The sequence below is a fragment of the Carassius carassius genome, chromosome 8, assembly GCF_963082965.1.
Source record: "Carassius carassius chromosome 8, fCarCar2.1, whole genome shotgun sequence".
In the NCBI taxonomy this organism is placed as follows: Eukaryota; Metazoa; Chordata; class Actinopteri; order Cypriniformes; family Cyprinidae; genus Carassius; species Carassius carassius.
Window position 1 is genome coordinate 5584969 of NC_081762.1, and position 15469 is coordinate 5600437.

Below are 15469 nucleotides of genomic sequence, written 5' to 3' on the forward strand. Positions count from 1 at the left end.
TTAAAGTCATTGTATGACCACACCGCCATGTTCATAAACAAAGCTTCAAATACTTTCACTGTGCTGAGCCAGGGCTCTCCAAACTCGGTCGACATTTTATGGTTAGACATTTATTGATTATTTAGCTTTTGCAATTAGTTAAAATATACATATTCTAACAAATTAAGGTTATTACTTCCGCTTTTGAAAGTCATTATGTATAACTAGTATACAATTAATTTATACAAATATATATATTTGGCACACAAAATGAGATAAGAGAGAAACTCCTATTCGCCATTTGATTAGTTATATGAGGAAGTAGCTGAATGACAAATCATTCTGCCTCTTAAGCCCCTTTCACACTGCCATTCCGGCAAATACACGGGTAAAGTGTTCCGGCAATTGTTCCCGGGATGCTAGATTTTGCACTTTCACACTGCCAGTGATTACCTGGGATATGTGCGTGCTTTCACACACAACCCGTAAAGATCCCGTAACGACACGTGACATCAGGGCGTGACGTGTTATGTACGAGTCGAAAACGTTAGGCACGTTATACTTTCACTGAAGCTAGTGAACGATCTCGGCGTCAGCGTGGAAAGTAAGGAACAAACTGATCTCTGCTTCATTACAGTTCGCACATATTTTTTCATCGCGAACGTGGATCTTCCTTCAAAACAGCCGGTAAAAGAGTCGCGCGATAACGCGCGTCATCACTTCGACACGCCATTAGATCTGGCTTTTGTTCACACAGCGCTCGTCCCAGGTTGAACCCGGTAATGTTACTAGGTCCCCGACCCGGGTTCAATGCCGGAATCAATCACGGGACGTGGTTGCTTTCACACAGAAGGCGACCCAGCAATGTTCTGGCAATATGCCGGGTCCGACGTGCAGTGTGAAAGGGGCTTTAACATCTCTTATTGTAAGCCATATGTATAATAAAAGTAAAGGTAAGTGATAGGACGTTTTATTTTTGGATAAACATTTTATTAATAAATACAATCTCTCTTAAATACCTTATTGGGTTATGATAATCAAAACAGTTTGGTTAGATCTAGCGAACAACTAAAACTTCAATGAAGTATTTCCAATTATAAAATTATTTTATCATTCGCTAGCTCCACACTGGAGAGCTGCTTTAAAACAGGAAATCAAGTTATAATTGCAATAAACCGATTACACAATACTAGACTGCAAAACAAAAGCACCCCAAAACAGAAACTCTAAGAGAAATTAAAGACTTTGACTTAACACAAGAAAAACTTTAGATTTTCTTACCTGACTGGTACCTCTTGCTCTCCTCCGCGCCGTCATCAAATGCGTTGGAAATCGTCACTTCCGGGGTTTTTTTGAATGACGAAATTAAACCTTTTACGTTAGTTTAACGATTGATAATTAAGTAAAATTGAAAATGAAACAGTTTAAGTTGATTAAGCACAATACAATTGTGTTTTGGCGGAAAACTAAATATATTTGTGTTGTTTTAACAAAACATATCTGTGTAAAATGAACAGTGCCACAAAACCATTTTTTTGAGTGTATTTTAAGGAAGAACCAAATAGATCTCAAAAACAATTCTCTAAAATGTCTCCCCTTGTTCGAGCAGAGAATCCTTTCTTGTCACTCAACAGCAAAAGAGATGAAAGCAGATATGAATTGTTTATTGCTGTCCCACTGTGAACCTTGTCTAACTTCGTAGGAGATTTATTGTCTCCAAACTCTTCCCCGAGACCTGTGCTCTCCAGCTTTGTAGAATGCGTCTTCCAAAAAAAAAAAAAGGTACCAACATTTGCAGAATCCTCCATCACCCACACACTAACTACACTGGTAGGAGGCTTCAGTCAGGGTCATCATACACTCATGATTTTTGAGGAGGCACGTGGGGGGCAGCACTGTATAACTGATAAAGGTTTATGTTTTCCTTTTTCCTTTTTATATTTCCTTTTTATATTTCCAAACGTGTTAACTATATTAAGAAATATTGTGATTCTCAAATATGTGTAGCCTATGTCCATTATGCACCTTTATATTGTTATTTGATCAATAAATGGTGATGGGCAAAGTAGACTAATAGTGTAATCTATTTACTATACATAAAACCCGACTTTTTACTTGAAGGTGCTGTATGTACATCTTTGTCTTTACAAAAGCATAAAAATGCCATAATATGTTTGCAGATGTTAAAGAAACAAAAATTAAAAAACAACGCTACAGTCAGTTATTCTCCTTTGAAAATGTGCGTTCAGGGCCGAAAATGTCATCTTAGTTTTGGTTTGTGAAACCCGCCCACTGCCAGTTTACCCAATTGTATTTCGACACCCCGGGTTGCCAGTTGATGGAAAACACAAAACACAGCGCATTTCATTTCATTCATAGTCAAGTGCGCTTGTTTCTGTTGGTGTCGTCAATCTGGCAACCTGACTGTCAAGCCTGAGGAAGAGGAGCCGGGTGAAAAAACCCTCTCCAATATTTTTTATTTGGACTGCACTACCTAGTTCAACCACTCAGTGTCAATCCTACATACAGCACCTTTAAGTACCAGATATGGGTGTCATGCCATAAAATAATTTTTATACGACTGACTTAGCATTTAATGTGAATTTAATAACAATATTGTAAGTTACTATTTAGAACTCTTTCATTTTACAGAGAGTAAACAACATTTACACTTTCAAAGAACATTTTCATTCAGTCTAGCCAGAGTTCAGGCACTACCAATAACTCCCATTTAAACCACTGAAGCTGCTTACATTGTGGAATGAATATCTTACATTTGTACGCACATCTGCACTTTGTTTTTTCTGATGAGAGAATTCGCCAGATAATTCAGTCAGTGAACAAGTGAACAAAACACTGCGTTTCAGTGATGACTCATCTGGACGTCTCTGATTGGCCATTGTATTCATAAGCTCAACAGCATCGTGTGTGATTGGTTATAATGTAGCGCTGTACAAACTCTGGCTCAGCATCAGCCAAAGTGCGAATGCAGATTTGAATTTAGCAGCTGATGCTGTGCCGCACTGAATGATCTAATCATACCGGTGTGATTGTATCAAAGATAGAAAATATTATTCAGCTATTTTTTGTCTTTTGGAAGCTCCATTCAAAATCCACTTGGCTCAGAATTCTGAGGGGGCATGTGCGCGTGAAATCTGTTGCTATAGATTTTTTTTTTTTGAGAAGGTCATTAGTGACTGATACTGCGGTACGGTAGACATACAGCGCAGGGGACCAGCGGCAAAGCCACTCCCCGTGAAACCAGATGCTGAGGGGGCAGGGAGTGCAGGGCTCGGGAAGGGAGCGGCCAGATAAGGAGAGAAGCAGGAGAGTAAACATTAGCACGGCTGATGAGACAACACAGCGGCCGCTTTCTGCTACTATTTCATTGTGCTTTGATATGCAATCCTCTTGTCATGGGGAAATACATAGAATTGGGGGACTAAAACAGAAACGGGTGGCTAAAATGTTGAATCAATAAGCAATTGTCAGTAAAATAAAAGCATGGGACATTTCACCTTGGGTCCTGGGGGAAGGGACTTTATTGCCATTATCTGATGACGGGAGAGTGAAAATAGCCTCTGCATGAATTAAATGGCGTTAGCTGCAGATATGCAGGCTGAAGCATAACTCAGCTGACAGACAGTTATGTCTAGCATAGCACTGCTGTAGAAATATCTAATATTAAAAACATTCAGCTCAAGAAATAAACAGTTATCAATTACCTATATATAGTCTTGTAAAATGATGTCATCCAAGTCAATGGCAGAGTACAAAATAAACCTTATTGCCCACCCACCTCATTCTTTTCCCCCCAGTTCATATAAAATAAAACTTATAATTGTTTTATATTATTATAAAAAATTTTTTTTGGGAAACCAGTTTATGTTGACATTATAGCAGTAATATTTTAGTTTCTAATTCTACTGTAGTTTTAGTTTAAAACAGAAGTAACCCTAAAGAGCTTTTTATGCTTTTTCTAGCATTTACATGTCCCCAAGAGTATAATGTCCTAATTCGTAGTATTCGAGAAAAAAAAAAAAAAAAGAGTAGTTGAGTAAGTTAAGAAGAGTAAGTGCCTGAGTGACCTAGTATTTTCGCCAGGATTCTGAAGTGTGGATTCAGTGGACACTTTACAATCCCATGAGGCCACGGGAGAGGATTTATGAATGGCAGTGAAGCGATGCAACTAATATTAGTAGGTCGCCTGACAGTAATAACTTGGCAGATGAAGTATAGCTGAATTTCACGTATACTACCCATATGCACATTATATAAAGTGTACTCTTAGTGGTTGCAAAGTAAATTAAAATGTAGAACCTACTCAGTAAGCCTTCTATTACGTCCATTACTTTTGGAAGGAACATGTAATGTCTAAGGCTACAGTGTTAAAGAGAAGAAATAATTAATTTTGACTTCTTTATTTATATTTGTCCACTTTACATAAATAGCAGGTGCTAAAGATGTAAAGGTTCATTAAAAAAAAGTTTTTATTGGAATACGTAACATCCAGTCGGACTGTCACATACAGTATCTTTACTGCGCAAGTTGAGTGAATCTGACATTCGAAACAAATCAGATCTGAAAATGTCGCATTGGCAGAGAACTCCCACAACTCTTGTAAAACTCTCAAAAAGAAATGCACGACTTCCTGTTTACAGTCTTGCGTTTGTCGTAAACATTTGTTCTATGAAAAGCAAGCATTTGGAAAACCTGTTTCAAAACAGTCATTATTGATGTCTTTCAATAACTTCAATTACTTAATCACACTCTGTATTATATTTTAGATGCTTTTATTTTTTTAATATTCTCTCTAGTTTATTTATAATTGTCCAATTTACAGACAAAGCAGGTGATTTTGCAGGTGAATGACTTTAAGTGCAAAGTAAAAACAGCGATGATATATGTCTAAAGTACATCACATCCGGTCAGACCATTGCTGGAATAGCAAAAGCTTTTTTAAATGTACTTTCATAAAAATTGATAAATCAACAAATAAATCAGACAAGACACCACCAATTTAAGAACCGCAGTTGTGATCTTGACTAGGGCTGCACGATGTGTCGTTTAAGCATCGATATCGTGACAATAATAGTCACATCGCAGGATGTGCGATGTAGGCTGTCGTAGTTGATCCGTTATTCATTAACTGGACGGGCCAGCTGCTCCCCGGCCCTTGACGAATGTGATTCGCGGATTAATTGCACAGCTTAACCATCATAGAAGTGAAAGTTTATAATTTGCATGTGTTTTTAAGTCCTGTCAGGCAGAGAGAGAGCGAGCGTGAGAGAGAGAGCGCGCGCGAGAGAGCGCGCACGCGCGAGAGAGAGAGAGAGAGAGAGAGAGAGAGAGAGAGAGCGCGAGAGAGAGAGAGAGAGAGAGAGAGAGAGAGAGAGCGAGCCCCGGCCGCTCGCTCTTCGTCTTCAAACACGAGCGCGGTCTTGCTCTCTCTCCCTCGCGCATATTAATCAATTGACACGATGGTGTCGATGTTTAAATCATTTAAAATGAGAATGTAAGTGTGCGCACCCCATTTTTGTTTGTAAGAAAAAATTAGATTAGATTTAATATCGCAATATATATCGCAGAAAAAATAAATATCGCAATGTTATTTTTTCCCAATATCGTTCAGCCCTAGTCTTGACCAATAAAATTCTAAGACAAGACAGAGTACAAGTGCAGTGGAGACCGAGACAAGACCAAGACCTTCAAAAGATGTCCTTGAGTCTCCTCAAAACCAAGACTGGCCTTGAGTACTACAACATTACTGCTGAATATGAATCAGTCTTCCAGTAAACAAGATTCCATCTCAGTCTCCTGACTGTCACTATAATATGTTTTCTCTCTGGAAAGCAGTTTGCTTGAAATGAAGAGCTATTAGTTCCCAGAAAGGGTACAGAGGTTGGGAGGCAGGATGGTCTTTATGGGTACAAACACAGGAGAACGTCATATTCTGCTCAGTGTGGATTGGCCATTCAGCTAATCTGAGATGGCCCTCCAGCTATCCCCAATTCTCATACCAATATGTGAACACAATCAAACCATCTTTTAAATGTGACACCGTGTGCTCATCTGAAAACATGTGATTTGCATTAGTTTATAGGCTGCCCTACTTTATCCTATATGAGAAATGGAGAAGCTGTCCGGATGCATTGAACACGATTGCTCTTTTAAAGCCCAATTGCGGAGGAGCAGCATGGTGTGTTGATAAGTGTTTTTGGGCCATTATTAGTAATAATATATTACCATGTTCTTGGGCAAGATATTGAGTAATGCCACCAAGAACATCAACAAAGAATGATTAATACTGATGTTTTCTCTCTTTTTTTGAGCAATTTTGTTTGTTTCATATTACTGTCTATTTAAGATGAATCACTTCTGTTGTTGTATTCCTCATTTGTAAGTCGCTTTGGATAAAAACTTTAGCTACACAAATCCATGTAAATTATCAAGACATTTAAGTGATGTGTTTGTTTTTGTCACAGGCTAAGGACAGTGACGATGACGAGGAAGTCGTTCATGTCGACCGAGATCACTTTATGGATGAATTTTTTGAACAGGTAAACTTTATCTTGAGGAAAATATCATCATATCCAATGACTATTTATGCAGATGTAGTTGATTTGATTTGCTAATCATGGTTTTGATAATATCCACTTGAGTGCTGCTGCCAATTTTCCAGTTCAACTTAAATAAGGAACACACTAAATGACTTTTGAAATTTGAACAGATTTTAAAACCCTAGACATCATAAATTTGTCAACTTTGTAAATGTTTACAGACAAAAAAAAAACTGGGCATCGTATACTAAATGACTAGAGATCACACACTACCAGACTTTCAAGTTGTTCCAGACACAACAAATTCACACAGAAACATAATATATTGTTCTCAAAATATTAAATGTTTGATATACTCTGACTGGATGTACTCATAATCTGAAGCTAAAAAAATAAAATCAAAGTCTGTGCCCATCAAATGTTGTGATTTTCTGTGAAATCTGTCAACTCTGAATGCAGACTGGCTCTAGTTTATTATCAACTAGTGTTGGCTTGTCTAGACTGCAAATTCTGGCAAAAATCTGTACAAAAGATGTGTATTCCAGCCTTTACATACTCAAACTGTAATATCATTTGTAATGAAAACAGTTGAAGTAAATCCAAGTACCGTAGATTCTAAATATTTAAAGCTAAAAAAATAAAAACAAAAGAAAGCTCTTCTTAAATAATCACGGATTATCACGGATTATTATCAATGGATTCCATACCAGCATGATACTTACTGATTTTTATGCAGTTCATACTTTAATGCAGTTTAGTTTCTGCATGCTTACTTAAAAAAAATGAACGTTAATATCAAATTAGTTTCTACAGTATATGACAAGATATAATATGGTATCTGTAATATAAGATACAGAAGTATTATTCAAATTATAAAATATTATATAGTTGATTACTTTATAGTTGAATTTTAATAAGAAAAATACTATTAAATTACATTTTCCACATTTTTTTAATATTATTTGTCACAGAGCATGACAATATGCAATTAGATGCAAATGTCACTGTATTGATGCATTATTTAACGCATGTTCTTCTGACAGGTGGAGGAGATCCGTGGCTGTATTGAAAAGCTGTCGGAGGATGTAGAACAGGTCAAGAAGCAGCACAGTGCCATCCTAGCAGCACCCAATCCTGATGAAAGTGAGTTCCAGCCATCAGCAAACCATTTTATCGAAAATACCATCTCAGCGTATACACTGCATCTATGAAAAAGCATTTAATGTGGCTTAAAAATGAACATTCTGCCTAGAAGGTAGTTCCTTTGTAAGGACACTGATGTACTGTATGTGTCTCCTCATCAGTGAGACACTCAGACATTCAATATTAAAAAAAGGTGCAAATTTGACATTTTTGCTCCCCCATATCCATCCATTCGCACACGGAAATACACATCGTGGACATGTTTGTGAATGTATGTCTTTATCTCAGGGCAAGATGACACATTTTTACATTAGCAATCACCTGCACCCACGTCTTCAACATTAACAGTGATGCACTGGATATATTTGGCTCGTCTACTATACTGCTCGCCCTTAAAGGTATAGTACACTCAAAGATGAATAATTTACTCACCTTCTTTACATAAGAGTGACATAAAAATATGTGTGTGCTTTATTTAAGAAAAAAAAAAACCTTGTGTGCTGTATTTAAAATCTTTCCATGGAGAACAGATGAAAACCGAAGTTATTAATAAATTCAAAGTCATATGGACTATTTTATGTGCAGAAGGTGAATAAATGAACAATTTTTATTTTTCAGTAAACCAAATTGCACTCACGTTCAGACCATCAAAGATGTATACGAGTTTAAATTTTTAGAGATAGAGAATTGGAGAAATTTAGCAGTACATCACTTTCTCACCAGTGGATCCTTTGCAGTGAATGGGTGCCGTCAGAATGAGAGTCCAAAGAGCTGATAAAAACATCACAGTAATCCAAACATATTCCACATCACTCCAGTACATCACTTAATGACACACTTCACAAGACATTAACTGATGGACTGGAGTGGTGTGGATTACTTGTGGATTATTGTGATGTTTTATCAGCTGTTTGGACTCAAATTCTGATGGCACCCATTCACTGCAGAGGATCCATTGGTAAGCAAGTGATGCAATGCTAAATTTGAGCAAAAAATGAGCAAGTTATACATGCATACTGTCACAATGCAGGAAAGTTGCGAGGATTGCAAAATCTACAAAGTATTTATCACATTTGGAAAGCACCAGCTCCATGACTACACTGCAGCTGTGTGGCAAGATATATGAGCTCATTGGTGAGCCTATTCAACCCTTTCTCCAATACCTTGCATTTGCACCACCCACTCTACAAAAGAGGCACCGTCACCACATCACTTTAAGTGTTTGTTAGACCCAGCCCACACACCTCATAGTGCACCAGCCCACACTGCATCTATAGAGGCTCTTTCTTCAGTCCTCAAATGTTGCTAAAAAATCCTGCTCACCTCATCTTTCCCCAGCAACAGTCTTCAGTTGCAGCAAATGTCTATGAGTGTCCGAGTCATTCCCGTATTGTCTGTGACTAATGTGTGAGGTCATTCTGACAGAGCAGCTCTTTAGTAAGTGCGCATGTGCAGTAAGTTGACTTTAAAATCAGTGAAGTTACAATGGTATTTAAAGAAAATATGCTTCCGTTCAATCTGTTACTTGCATAGGTGCTCAAATATTGCTTCTAAATTGCCAAATAGAAACGTGAAGTACTCATTGTCGATGTTAAAATGCATTTATCCAACTTTTTTGCAAAAAAAGCAACTGTGGGTACAACTAAATGCAAAGTCATTATAGTTCCTTTTTGTCAAATGGCATTTTGCCACAAACGCTGTTTGCCTTATTGAACCAAGTGTGCCCTCTGAGCTGCCTGGCTTAGTTCAAGAAATCCACAGCCTACGAATGACTCATCTGCTATAGATTAATCTTTAATAATTGAAATCTAGTTGTGTCTGACAGTTTTGGTTCAGTTTCATACATTTGACTGCATGCGATTTCTTTGCATGGTTTCTTTGTTTCTGTTAAGTTGTTGCATGCATGCATAAGAACATTATTTTCTGTTTTTATTTCTGTTTTCTTTTATTTCTGTTCTCTTTCTTTTGCTCTCCTCCCTGTCTGTTTTCACCATGCTGCATGAAGGATGAAGGGAACCTGTGGAAGTTGAGTGTCTGTCTCAATATCTGTGTCAGTGTGAACCAGAAACCCGAGGAGAGATGGAGAACTGCTGTATTTAGTTTCTTGAAATTATTAAAATAAGTTCATGATTGACTTAAACTGAATTAAATGAACTTTAACTTGTTGAGACAACTCAAATATATAACTTTAAATTATTAGTTAAAATTGTAAATTTTGAGAATAAAAGTGGATGGTGATTTATACACTCATGCTCCAAAAATTGCAAAATCAATCATTTTGGTAGTCATATGGACTACTTTTATGGTATCTTTTGTTTGTTTAAATAACCATCTACTGTCTTTTATGAAAAAGGATGCCCAGACATTTTGCTTAAGATCTACTTTTGAGTTTCGCAAAATTACACACAGCTTAACGACATGGGAGTAAATATATAAGATGAAATTGTCATTTATGTCTAACATCAGTTGTTCTTCTTGTATTGTTCTCCTTCAGTTCCAGTGTATGTAGTGTTGTGTGTGTTTTTGTTATTTATTGAGCTTGTAATGTTATACATACACATGCATTAGTTAATTTGATAATTTCATCAGACGAGACGAAATATGTTCTTCAACTACCTTTTTTTTCATGACTAAGATGAGATGATGACAAGACTGCACAGCGATCTGTTATCAATAAATAAAATAGTGTGTGCGTAGAAAGAATTCGTCCACACGCCGCTCAAAACAAAAAAAATCCTGAGCACAAGTCCACTGTCTCGGCCGGCTTTTTGTGTTAAATTATATTTCCTGTGGCTGCGCAGGCTCTTTTATTGTACATGACAGCTTATGTCCCGATGACCTGTCTTTGCATTACGATTAAAAGCAGTATCAATAAAGCAAAAAAATGTGATCAGGTTAATCATTTGTGAATATGCCTCCTAAATCAGAAATTGAAAACAAGACACGTTTAACATTTGCATTCAACAAAAATCATTCAACAAGTGTATTTTGTCAGGTAATTATGACATTTAACCAATATTTGAGATATGTGAAAGACTTTTTTTACTGAAATGTTTATCAGTAATAATCTCAGTAATAATGTGTTATTTAAAAAAAAAAAGACTAAATTTTTTGACTAAATCTAGACTAAAATTAAAAGACTTTTAGTCGACTAAAACAAAGACAAGAAAAAGAAAAAGGCAAAGACAGACACTCCTCTGTCATTTTTCATTTAGTCTTTTATCCGAACTTTGAATACAATGACAGGAATATAATCTCAGTTGCTGGAAAGTTCATGGGTCACCTCTACTTGGGATCAAGCTAACTTGCGTGTTTGCTGCTTAGATCCTTAACCAAGGATGCAATACCATCCCCCTTGCCTCAAGTGATCCAGTGTTATTGTGATCTCCGTAACATTTCTGGGTCAACACTGCCCGATGCTAATCCACAACATCTATGTTAGCAGCTCAAGTTCTCCATTAAGATACCACTGACGCAAAAGCATTTTATATTATCCCTTTACTGACATCACCCTAGTTTTTTTACATTATTGTGTAAATGCTACTGTACAAAGCTAAACATTGAGCAACATTTGTGAAAAAGCCAGATTGCTAAAAGATGAGCGAATCCCACTCTTTTCAGCTGCAGATGTCACCTTGAGCAGAATTTGTAACCTCTGTTGGCTCTACGGGTGACTAATGGTTAGCTCTTTGTCCTAGTTCATTAATGCATTTCACCCAATCAGCTTAAATGACTAAATCAGCCAGCAGTGCCCTTAAATGTTCTCCATGTTGCCCTGCAGGTGAGTGACGTTAGCAGGTAAAAATGAGCCATGCGTAGTTCACTTAGCTGAGGGGTGATACATTTGACGGTTAGCATTTCTACACTTCCAATCCTGGGGGGTTGATTTTTGCGGTCTGGATGATTTGTGTTGCATGTTTGATTTTCTGAAGCAAACATAAAAGTATGTATTTGTTAGAATGTTGTGCTAAATATATTTTGCAGAAGGTGGTAGCCAGAAATAACAAATAACCCTGCAAAAATTACATAATCTTTGGAAGACATCAGCAAACGCCATATGCTGCACAGCTTTTTAATATTTTGAGAAACAAACATTTGTAATAACCAGGTAGATTTTCTATAATTTTGCACAAGTACTAAACCCATTATGTTTCTGCAACAGGTCTGCTTCAGCAAATTTGTGGGAGCTGCTAAACCAATACAAATGAAATCACATTCAAGAGCTATTAAAGTGCTGGTTAGATGTCATGTTAAACAGTGTCATCGGTCAAATCGATCTCTCGACCACATGAGCAGAAAGAAAAGAAAAAAAAAAGCTGACATGAGACGATGGCTTGTTTTCATAGAGCATGAAAGAGCAGGGCCGCATTTAGCTGTAAGCACAACAATAGTGTAGCGGTGTGCAAATATTATGATGCGACAGGAGATACATTACACTTTTGTTGAATCGATGGACGGGAACCGGCCACACCCTGACTACAGCACTTTAACACACACCAGTGTCGAAACAGATCTTCTGTTTTACATGACAGCATTGCTTTTTAAGTGCTTTCAATAATGTTTTGTTAGTCACGTACTTAAAAAAAAAAAGAGACTTTTCAAACAACATTTATCAGTCATTTAAGTATTTAATTTATTTTTACATTTATTTTTAAAAGTTTCTTTTTCTGGAAAAAGAAATACGTTTTGGAAATATGATTTTTTTTTTACCTCAAAAAGCAATCGCTTTTTACATTTTATTTATAAATTGTAATAAATTCTTCATTTTTAAAGTTTGTATTTATCTAAAATAAGAAATACGATTTCCATGCAGATTATCAATATTTATCAATCACTTTTTTAAATTATTTGTAACTGATTTGAATTTTTAATTAATTGATGATTAATTAATTGTTGATTAATTAATTAATTGTTGATTTTCCTAAACAAATTTCCAGACATTTTATATATATATATATATATATATATATATATATATATATATATATATATATATATATATATATATATATATATATATATGTATATGGAGTCAGTCCCATAGACTGCTGGTTTTGGTCTATATAGCTAATGTTGCCCTTCGTGATAACTGTGAGGGGGGGGGGTAATTTTTTTTATAACTTGTCTGTTTAAATTTAATTAAGCCTTAATATTCTGTATAATTAAGGGTGTGGCCACTTGAGTGACAGGTGGATTGCCGCGGCTGTCACCACAGTTGTGCTAGGTGGGGGCGTGGCTTCAGCAGCTTTTCAAAAACGCTCTTCAGAAACCTACAGGTGATGTCACGGACACTACGTCCATGTTTTTATACAGTCTATGATAAATACATATATTTCTCATATGCAAATATATACATTTAGCAATTTGGTCAATTCAACGTTCCTTTGGTTCAAAATAAATCCCAGTATAGCCAAAAGCTAATGATCGGATTACTAAAGAGGAGAATGAAGGAATTCTGGGAAGATTAACTTTCGGCAGTCCTAAAAATGAGGGAAAAGTCATTAAGGACACACAACAATAAGTTAAAAGCTATTACGATCTATCCTTTAAAAGCTTAAAAAGCAATCATCCATGGGGACAGAAACTTTCCCCCTAATAGAGGAATCGCCCGTATATACTATGAAATGACAATCAAAGTGATTAATTATGGAGCACAATGTATAGACGTATAATTTATCACTCTTCTGCCACCCGCCACCCACGGTCCGTCCCTCTGAAAGTGATCAGTAGGAGTCACAATATTGATGGCCAGGAGGAGGCGCCGAGAGATCTGAAGCATGAAGCTTGTCTAAATCCCTCAACCTAGCTTATTTTGTGATAATATGTTGTGTACATGAATATATGAAATGCATAACACATCAGTTCAATGTATAAAAATTTGAAACTAAAATCTCTGACAGTAAACGTGCACATATGTGACCCTGGACCTCAAAATCAATGTCTTTTTTTTATTGAGATATATATACATCATCTGAAAGCTGAATAAATAAAATATCCATTGATGTATGGCTTATTTGGATCTGACAGTATTTGGCCGAGATACAACTATCTGAAAATCTGGAATCTGAGGGTGCAAAAAAATCTAAATATTTAGAAAATCACCTTTGAAGTTGTCCAAATTAAGTTCCTACCAATTCATATTACTAATCAAAAATTTAATTTGTTATATATTTATGGTAGGAAATTTACTGAATATCTTTATGGAACAAGATCTTTACTTAATATCCTAATGATTTTTGGCTTAAAAGAAAATTCAATAATTTTGTCCCATACAATGTAATTTGGCTATTGCTACAAATATACCCCAGTGACTTAAGACTGGTTTTGTGCTCCAGGGTCACAAATAATATAGCAAATATTTCAGCATGAATTTGTAAGTGCATTATTCCTCTTAATAAAGGCACAAATACTCCCTGGTGATAAAGTGATATTGGCATTAAGACTCGTAGTGGAAGAAATGTGATGTTCATCAGACTGTGATGAGAGAAAGCAGCGAGGGATTGGATTAGTCAGAGGAGAGGAGAGTGTGTAGGTGGAGTCCAGAGAGTGAATGGCACTGCAGTAACTATCAATCAACATATGACTGCAGCCTGCAGTCTGTACACACGTCCAGCGTTTTACCACTGACGCCTCGCTTTCCTCTTTAAAAGAGCAACAACGTTACATGACCTGAGACCTGCTAAGAGGCTCTAGTCCTAAAAGATCAAATGTAGTGCATCTATATTTTTGTCATGTTCTCAAGTGTCATTTTTTTTTCTATCCATCTATAGTCACATAACATAACATTGTACACTATATATAATGCAAGCTAGCTCATTAACATTGAGAACTCTAAATGATATGCATTTAAACGCCTTCTCTTTTGTATTTCCTTGTGTTTTTGTCCTGCAGAGACCAAGCAGGAGCTGGAGGACCTCACAGCTGACATTAAGAAGACAGCCAATAAAGTGCGCTCTAAATTAAAAGGTATAAAACCAGAAATGTTAACTTTATTAGAACTTTTAAAGACTTATATCATTGTAAAAGTATAGTGGATGTGGCAGTCAAACATTCAATTTTCTAATACATTAAGGACTAATTTCCTACTCTATATATGAACAAAGAAACAGATCAGAGATCAGTTTGAGATGATGTATATTCTTAAGGTGTTCTTCGACTCTGAATTTATAGCGTGAGAAAATTAGAAAACTATTTCCGGACTATTTGCAAGTTTGCATTTAGTTTAGTCTTCTAAAGCTCCCAAAACCTTCATCATCACGTAGACAAGGCTAATTTAGACACAATCTTTGATTCTGAAGGCAGCCACCTGAGGCCAAGGGCGTTCAGTGGTAGAAAATTCTTAACAAGTAGGGCTTTTGACTAATCTCTTTTGAAGTGCTTTCCTTCTGAAGTCGCTCAGGAAAAGACAAAAGTTGCACTTCAGCCTAAGCACAATATTTTTCAGTAACTAACATAATGACAATATGAGTGTCCTTGTTTTTATTACATCAATGCCTAATAACTTGAGAGAGCTATCAGTCATTCAACTCACCGGCAGTCGATCAATCAGAAGTATGGCTTCTACTCTGCTAGCTTTGTGTTCAGATTTCGTTTTTTTTAGAGCCAGTTACCTGAGCTGTAAATGTCATGTGACTAATCTCCTCAGGAAAAAAGAATTATATTATGATAACACTGATTAGCTAATAGCAACACAAACCCTTTATTATTGACTATTCTATATATGTATTATTATTATTTTTTTTTACAATATATTTCAATATATAGCGTGAGGGATTAGGGTTATATAT

General features: G+C 36.3%; 1 protein-coding gene and 1 long non-coding RNA gene across 2 annotated transcripts in view; one reads left to right on the forward strand and one right to left on the reverse strand.

Annotated features, from left to right (window-relative positions):
- Positions 1–15469, forward strand: part of stx1b (syntaxin 1B) — a 53683-nt gene that overhangs the window by 23358 nt on the left and 14856 nt on the right. The window contains exons 2-4 of the mRNA XM_059555778.1: positions 6465–6539; positions 7583–7682; positions 14574–14648. Of these exons, the coding sequence (XP_059411761.1) occupies positions 6465–6539; positions 7583–7682; positions 14574–14648 (250 nt within the window). The remainder of the gene's footprint in view (positions 1–6464; positions 6540–7582; positions 7683–14573; positions 14649–15469) is intronic.
- LOC132145070 (uncharacterized) overlaps positions 1–15469 on the reverse strand; it is a 49358-nt gene that overhangs the window by 17672 nt on the left and 16217 nt on the right. The gene's annotated exons all lie outside the window — the stretch shown is intronic.